Genomic DNA, 8,927 nt, shown 5'->3' with positions numbered 1-8,927 from the left:
TTTTTTGAGAGGAGTCTCACTCCATCGCCCAGGCTCATGTGCAGTGGTGCAATCTTGGCTCACTTCAACCTCCACCTCCCAGGTTCAAGCGATTCTCACACTTCAGCCTCCTGAGTAGCTGGGATTACAGGCAGGTGCCACCACACCTGCTAATTTTTGTATTTTTAGTAAAGACGGGGTTTCACCATGTTGGCCAGGCTGGTCTCAAACTCCTGACCTTAAGTGATCCACCTGCCTCAGCCTCCCAAAGTGGTGGGATTACAGGCGTGAGTCACTGCACCCAGCCAGGATATCTTATTAACATCAAAACATTTCAAAGGCCGCATACATATACACACTCACACCGTATCATCATCATCACCATCATCCCTATCACCACCAACATCATCTTTATGATCTTCATCCTCCTCATCACAGTCAACATGGAACTGAAACATGTTCCAGATATAAGGCTAAATGCTTTACTAATAATCTTTTAGTTGCCATAGCCATGTATAAGGCACATATCAATTAGTTATAATTTTATAACCCATTTGTTAAAGAAATAAATGCTCTGTGTTCAGTAAAACTTTAAAATAAGTTTTCTTTCATTTATTCACAATAGTGTCTCATACATTTTTTAAATGGTAGAATGTATATATTCAAGTTATATAATTTATCCCACCTACAGACTCTACTGAGTGAACATATAAATTGTGGATTCTCCTTACAATAAACTGTCATTTTTTTCCCTCAACTTCATTCCACTTTCAGTGGGTCTAAAAACCTTAAGTTGAGATTCAGTGCTTTACATAAGACATAAGAGAAAAACAGCAGCTATCCTGTGCCAGGTACTAGTTTCCACATTACAAATATCTCATTTAAACTATGTAACAACTCAGTGGAATAGGTACTATTATAATTTTACAGATGAGGACACAAATACTCGAACAGATAAAGTAATTCATTCAGCATCAAACAAACAGTCAATATCAGAGTCTGAACTCAACCACTCACACCAAATGCTGTGCTCTTTGACCATGCCAAAGAAACTATGGTCTCCTATATGGCCCCGTACAGCCGAGCAGATTGTGTATTGCATAACTTTAGGGGGTAAAATTCACACTGTTGTCATCAGACTTCTCTGTTCTCAGCAGATGGTAATAAATCATCTTGAAGAGAGTATATTTTTCTTATTTAAATAATAATAGCAATAGTTCATAAATAGTCTCTTATTTCTTTGTTATGGGAAAATTTCCACCTTCAAAGAAACCAATTTCACATAGTGGTTTTAACTGCCAGAAAATTTTCCTCCAAAGGCAAAATCTAGCGCTTTGTACCTACGATTAGAATTTCTATATCTGCCCTATTCTGCCTCAAAGAATAAGTGCTAGCCCATAAGTTGGTGATTCTCAAACTCTAATGTCCTTAAAAATCTACCGGAGGAACTGTTAAGAATCTCACACCTGAAATTATGATTGCATATGTCTGCTGTGAGAAACAGGAAGCTGCATATTTAGCAGACATTGTAAGTGATCCCTGGGAAAAAAAAAATTGCCAGACAGCTATTACGCCTCCTCAACCTCTTATGCATGTCTCAGTCTCTGTTCTCAATTTAAGATTTCTCAAATCTAAGAAGACACAATACAGCCTTAAGTACTCAGTTGCATCCCCTGAAACTTATTATTAGGAGAGGAACATGCATTTAAGAAAGTAAATTCAGAATAACCCCACAGTCCTCCTGTACATTCATGATGGCATTTGATTGGTACCATTTCTTAGGACTTTATCTATTATACCAAGTATGGAAGAGAATAGATACAAATAACACTTTCAAAATTAGCACTTATTCTTATATTTCAGAGGGCTCCCAAATACAAATGTGAGAAGGGGTTGGCATGTTATTAAAAGCCAAGCAAAGTCATTTATATCTATGTATTATACAAATATCTTTTATATAAATATCTTGAAGACATTATTTAGGATAGGAGTTACTCCTAAATAGGGGAAAGCCAAGGTGATCAAGAGAGATTAGCAGAGGAGGTGAGTTTTATCTATAACAGTAATACTTTGTTTCTTAAGCTAGCATATGAGGAAATGGTAAATTATAATGGGGCTTCATTACAGTAGAAAAATGTCTCTATAGTTCTCAATATATAAAATCATACAATCCTTAAATTTTAAATATTCAAAATTATTTCTACAATTAACCATTATACATTTACAATTTCATATTATTTGAAAATAAAAATTCATGTTTCAACTAAATTTTCTAAATATGTAGTAATACCTTTAATATTGGAAGAATTTCTGTGATCCCTTTTGGAGCTCCAGGGAATTCATCAGTCCCTTTTGTTAAAGGTACGTCTGGAAAAGAAAGAAAGGAGGAAGGGAATGAACGATGGAGGGGAAGGAAGAGAAGGAGATTTGAAACAAAGGAAAAGTAGGAAGAGGAAGAGCACAGAGCAAGAGCAAGGAAGAAACAAAGGAAAAGAAAGAAGGACCAGAGGAATAAAAAGGAAGAAAGAGAAAAATGGAAATATAGCAGTGAATCATAATCATAAAAAACTTTATATTTAATTACTTTTTAATTACCCATGATCTTAGAAATGATTCAACAGTAGAATTTGACTAAACACCAAATTGTTTATTCCATGTAATTAAATTTTTTATTCTATAAGGTAATTTAAAAGCATCTTCTGCTTGAACCCAGGAGGCGGAGGTTGCAGTGAGCCAAGGTCGCGCCACTGCACTCCAGCCTCGCGCCTGGTGATGGAGTAGTGACGGAGTGAGACCCTGCCTCAAAAAAAAAAAAAAAAAAGCATTTTCTAATGTAAGACACCAAATCAAATATTACAAGTCAATATCATCTTTCTCTATATTCTATAACATCCAATTAAAATCTTTCAGAGGCTAAGCACAGTGGCTCACACCTGTAATCCTAGCCCTTTAGGAGGCCAAGGTGAGTAGATCACCTGAGGTCAGGAGTTCAAGTTCACCATGTTTCATCTGACCAACATGGTGAAGCCCTCTCTACTAAAAATACAAAAATTAGCCTGGCATGGTGGTACGTGCCTGTAATCCCAGCTACTGAGGGGCACTGAGGTAGGAGAATTGCTTGAACCCAGGAGGCGGAGGTTGCAGTGAGCCGAAATTGCACCACTGCACCCCAGCCTGGGTGACAGAGCGAGACTCCATCTCAAAAAATAAATAAATAAATAAGCTTTCAGAAAATAACAGCCTAGGACCCTTATCAATTTAGACAAATATCAGAGAAGACTTGTACTTTATGTTTTATGTGGCAATAGGTGCTAAGAATAACATTCTTAGAAGTTATAAGAATTTATATATCTAAATGGGACAACCCCTTATTATATAAACATAGAAGTTTTCAAATTTATAAATGGATTATGCTCCAATATTGATTAGTTCTTCAGAAATGAAACATTTTAACAAAGCATCAATAACTTAAATTTTATTTAGCCCAATTATAATGGTATAAAACAATAATCTCCCCCACAGTAACTAGTAAATAAAATAACATTAAGTAAGAAATAGACTTTATTTTATTTTATTTTTTTGAGACAGAGTCTCACTCTGTCTCAGGCTAGAGTGTAGTGGTGCGACCTCGGTTCACTGTAACCTCCGCCTCCCAGGTTCAGGTGATTCTCCTGCCTCAGCCTCCTGAGCAGCTAGGATTATAGGCCCATGCCACCATGCCTGGCTAATTTTTATATTTTTAGTAGAGATGGGGTTTCACCATTGTTAGCCAGGCTGGTCTTGAACTCCCGACCTCAAGTGATCTGCCTGGCTCAGCCTCCCAAAGTGCTGGGATTACAGGCGTGAGCCACTGTGCCCAGCCAGAAATAAACATTTTTAAAAAGTAATCAGTAATGGATAATGTAGAAAAAATATCTGGGCTAAGGAAAACCTGAAATATATATATATATATATTTTTTTTAATCTACAAGCTAAGAAGATGGTGAAAAATAAATAAATACAGGGTCAGGATCTTGGGAAGGGAGTGTGAAAAAAACACAAACTATTTTTCCCTGCTCTCATGCCACAATAATCAACAGATTTCTGTGACCATATGTGGAGTTGGGGGGTCCCCACATACCAAACATGCAATCAGTTCTGCAGTGGACACCAGTTGGGTGTTCTCCAACCCTGTTTACTTCCAACACTATCTTGCAGATAGAGTCAGATCACACGGATGGAGGACTCAGACCCATAAGACCCCGCTCTCTGCTTCCAATGCTGGCATAAGCCCCAGCTTGTTTTACCTGTGTTCTTAACCAATTGGCTACAAACTAGTTCTCATGATCCCCTCCCTGGGTCTGATTAATTGCAAGAGTGGCTCACAGAACTCAGGGAAACAGTTATGTTTACCATTTTATCATAAAGCTTATTACAAAGGATACAGATAAAGAGATACATAGCACAAGGTATAAAGAAAGGGGCATGGAGCTTCCATGCCCTCCCAGGACCACCACCCTACAGGAACAGTCAAATGCTCAGCTATCCAGAAGTTCTCTGTACCCTGTCCTCATGAACCTTTTATGGAGACTTCTTTAGATATGCATAATTGATGGATGTACAGCTGTGTAGAAAGGCGATTGGACAAAAAGGGTATGATCTAGTACCGTTTAGAAACCCATTGCTATGATTTGAATATCTGCCTCGTCCAAACTCATGTTGAAATTTAATCCCCAATGTGGCAGTATTGAGAGATAGATCCCATAAGATATGACTGGGTCATGAAGGCTCTGTTCACATAAATAGGTTAACTCATTCATAGGCTAATGGATTAATAGGTTAGCGGATTGATGAATTATCATGGGAATGGGACTGGTGACTTTATAAAAAGAGGAAGAGGCCAGGCACAGTGGCTCATGCCTGTAATGCCAGCACTTTGGGAGGCTGAGGCAGACGGATTACCTGAGGTCAGGAGTTCAAGACCAGCCTGGCCAACATGGTGAAACCCCATCTCTACTAAACATACAAAAAATTAGCTGGGTATGGTGGCTCACGCCTGTAATCCCAGCTACTCAGGAGGCTGAGGTGAGAGAATAGCTTGAACCCAGGAGGCAGAGGCTGCAGTGAGCCGAGATCGAGCTATCGCACTTCAGCTTGGGCAACAGGGCGAGACTCTGTCTAAAGAAAAGAAAAAGATGAGGAAGAGAGACCTAAGCTAGTATGTTCAGCCCCCTATCACTGATGCTCTGCACCACCTCAGGACATTGCAGAAAGTCTCCATGAGCAAGAAGGCCCTCACCAGATGCAGCCCCTAGACTTTGCACTTCTCAGCCTCCACAATTGTAAGAAATAAAGTCTTTTTCTTTATAAATTACCCAGTGTGGGTATTCTGTTATAAGTAACAGAAAATGGACTCAGATACCCAGCAAGGCCTGTGTGTTCAGATTCTTCTTGGCCTGTCTGTGCCACATTCCTTCCTCCTGGGTATGGGGCAGGACCCCTCTGAAATGAGTCTTATGTCCTACAATCAGACAAGGTAGGTCAGAGAATTTCTTTATGATCAGCTCCAAGTCAGAGAGAGAGAGTATATTTTCAGTTTCTATGGCCATCCTTGGAGAGAAAAAGCAGCAGATGAAAGAAGGAAAGTAGAAGGTCAGAGGGAGAGAGAGAGATTGTTTCCTGAGGCCTGCTTCGGAGGCCTAAAGTGCCCCAACATTACAACAAAAGACTCTCTTTCACTTTTATTGCTCCAAAGCTGTTCTGAAACTACTTCAGGAACCAAGGACAAAAAGCCAAATTCGTTAACAAAAGGTAGCTTATTGTTTTAGTCACTTAGGAAATAACAAGAACTATGGGAGTCATAAGCCAGGAACTGTAGACAAAAGTAATTATATATGTTTTATATGTATGTTTTATATATGTATATGTATATAACATATAAAATATATGTGTTCATTGATGGTTTATGTTATTGGGAAGCTTTCCAGTCAACAGTAGGCTATTAGAGTAAGGTTTAGAGGAGCCAAAACACGCATTTAGGGTCAGTGCCCCTAACCCTCATGTTGTTCAAGGGTCAACTGAATATATATCATATATCATAGTATCACAGAGTCACACCTGAATCTTGGAAAGGGAGGCCATTAGAGCTACTTTTCTCACTGGGGTTTATGTCAATTTTGGAGAAAGAAACTGAGAAACTGAGTGATACTTCTGATAGCCTTGAAAGAAAAGCAACAGGGATTAGTATCCAGGGCCCACCAAGGATGAGAAGCAAAAGAGACTGCATCCTAGAAGTTAGGGTAAACTGAAAATAGATATTCAAAGAGAAAGCATTTCAGATTCAAAATATTGTAATCCCTCAAACTGGAATAATGGGATCCTACAGTATTAGTGCCTTCATGTATCTAGTAAAAGCAAGCATAAATCTTCCCTAGAAAAAGAAAACATCATCCAAAGCCTAAATCATTCCTACAAAACATTTAGCAATAATAATGTCCATTACACACTCAAAAATAACCAGACTAGCCAAATAGTTGATGAGGTAAATTCTTCATTGAAGACATCAGTATAATAAATGCAAAAGGAATGAGAGAAGTTAGGAGTCCCTCCTGGCTTTTATCCCCAGTCTCCTATCAGTCCTCCACCAATGACAGATAAAAGTTGTAGAAATACCCCAATCTCCCAACTCTCTCAGACACGTTCTTATGGTCTCCTAGAGGTCCCTCATGGGAGTAGGCCCTGAACCCACAAGAGCAGCCTTCTCATTAACTTACTGTGCCTTACGTGGAGCTTCCTTTCTTCCCCTGTCTCACTTCTCCACTCCTCCACTGTGCTTCCCTGGATAAGGTCCCAAATAAACTACTTCACTCAAATCATTGTCTCAGAATCTGCTTCTGGGGAACCAGCCTAGGAAAAAACCCAAGCTGAGAACACCTGAACTCACTGATAAATCTTTAGAGCACAAAAAGTGAGACAACTAGGCATTGTGTGCTTCCTGATTCAATGCAAGAGAGTAAATAGCACTACCTATGAAGTATTGTTGCTGAAAAATAAGACAATTGGCAAGAACTCTTGTTAACAAAGTATCACCAGAATCTAAGTAAGCATCCACATATAACTACCAGGTAAGAAGCAAGTTAACCAACATCACATGGAGGGAAATAGTCAAATCCAGAATATGAAAAATCCCACAGGATAGTGACTCAGTTTCTTCAAAAGATAAATATCTTAAAAGAAGACTATGAAGGAAAGGAACCATTAGAGATTAGTGACATTTAAGAAACACGTCAAGAAAATACAATGTATGGGCCTTGTTTGGATTCTGATTGGAACAAACCAACTTTAAAAGATATTTTTTAATACAATCAGGAACATGGGACGTATTCCCCATTTTGTAAGGTATAATAATAATGGCACTGTGGTTTTATGTTAAAAAAAAAAATTCTTATCTGTTAGAAAGTTGGAGCTGGGCACGGTGGCTCATGCCTGTAATCCCAGCACTTTGGGAAGCCAAGGTGAGTGGATCACGAGGTCAAGAGATCAAGACCATCCTGGCCAACATAGCAAAACCCCCTCTCCACTAAAATACAAAAATTAGCTGGGCATGGTGGTGTGTGCCTGTAGTCCAAGCTACTGGGAGGCTGAGGCAGGAGAATTGCTTGAACCCGGGAGGCGGAGGTTGCAGTGAGCCAAAATCGCACCATTGCACTCCAGCCTGGCGCCTGGCAACAGAGTGAGATTGTCTCAAAAAAAAAAAAAAAAACTTGGATACACACACACATATACATGATGGGGTGGTATTTGCTGGAAAAATGACACGTCTGCTTTAAAATACTTGGGGAGGGAGAAATGTTGCAGGGAGAGAAGAAATAAGATTGAAAAGATGTTGGTAATTATGGATGCTGGATGATGCATACATGGTGTTTTTTTTTTTCTATATATATTTAAAGCTCTATAATAAAAGTTTTAAAAAGAAAAAAAAAAAAAAAAAGCATTTTAAGCCAGGACATGTCAGAAATATGGCCTGAGGTCACTGAATGTGTTAGATGGCCAGAGACTTTTAACTGATGCTTGTCAAACTTTGATATATATCAAATTCACCTGGGAAGCTATTTAAAACTAAAAAGGTCCAGGCTAGCTAAAGTAGGACAGAGCCTGTGCCTTGCATTTTTAACAAGCCTTCAGGAAATACTGATAACAATCAAAATTTGAGAACCATGGCTCTAAAACTCCATCTGCAAAGCCACAGGAGGACAGGAGGAGCCAGATTAGTGAATCTCCCGGTAAACAATCACCTTATTACAAAGTCCTCCAAATGTCATACATGCTCTGTAAGAGGGGTGAAATAGCAAAGTAAACACCCGCCATAGACTCTTCCACATCATTCCCCACCCCATGAAATATAGTACAGGGCTGCAACCAGAGGCAGAACAAAGAACAAGGAGGTCACAGCAGAAGGCCATCCTTTGAGAGAAGACATCTCCTGAATGGAGAAGAGAATAATGAAGACGAGAAAGAGGTTGAGACAGGAAGAATGGGGAGTTGGGGGCTAGGAAATGAGAGCAAAAAGAGGAAGATGATAAAGATAAGAAGAAAAAGAGAAAGTAGAGGAGAAATAGAATAAATGAAGCAAGAATTTTAAGAGGAAGGAATTAGCAGAAAGAAGATAAAAAAGGAGATAGAAAGTAGAATGACACTGATCCACTCAACAGATACTTATCTGATCTCCTACTCTGTGTCAGACAATGTGGTGGGTACCAAGAAGATGGCAGTGACCAAAACATAGTCTTCCTTCAAGCATTCACTCTTATGGGAAATGGAAGGGGAGGAAAAACAAAAGAATATAAAAGAGGGGAGAGGTGGCCAGGCGTGGTGGCTCACACCTGTAATCCCAGCCCTTTGGGAGACTGAGACAGGCAGATCACTTGAGGTCAGTAGTTTGAGACCAGTGTGGCCAACATGGTGAAACC

The 8,927-nt window shown here is 39.3% G+C and overlaps 1 protein-coding gene across 1 annotated transcript in view; it reads right to left on the bottom strand.

Annotated features, from left to right (window-relative positions):
• CFAP54 (cilia and flagella associated protein 54) overlaps positions 1-8,927 on the bottom strand; it is a 361,147-nt gene that overhangs the window by 300,593 nt on the left and 51,627 nt on the right. Inside the window, exon 15 of the mRNA XM_017511466.2 lies at positions 2,270-2,346. Coding sequence (XP_017366955.1) covers positions 2,270-2,346 — 77 coding nt within the window. The remainder of the gene's footprint in view (positions 1-2,269; positions 2,347-8,927) is intronic.

Source organism: Cebus imitator, unplaced genomic scaffold (genome assembly GCF_001604975.1).
Source record: "Cebus imitator isolate Cc_AM_T3 unplaced genomic scaffold, Cebus_imitator-1.0 Scaffold18, whole genome shotgun sequence".
NCBI classification, from domain to species: domain Eukaryota; kingdom Metazoa; phylum Chordata; class Mammalia; order Primates; family Cebidae; genus Cebus; species Cebus imitator.
The sequence above is the reverse complement of the archived record's forward strand: the minus strand, read 5'-3'. Positions and strand labels throughout refer to the sequence as shown.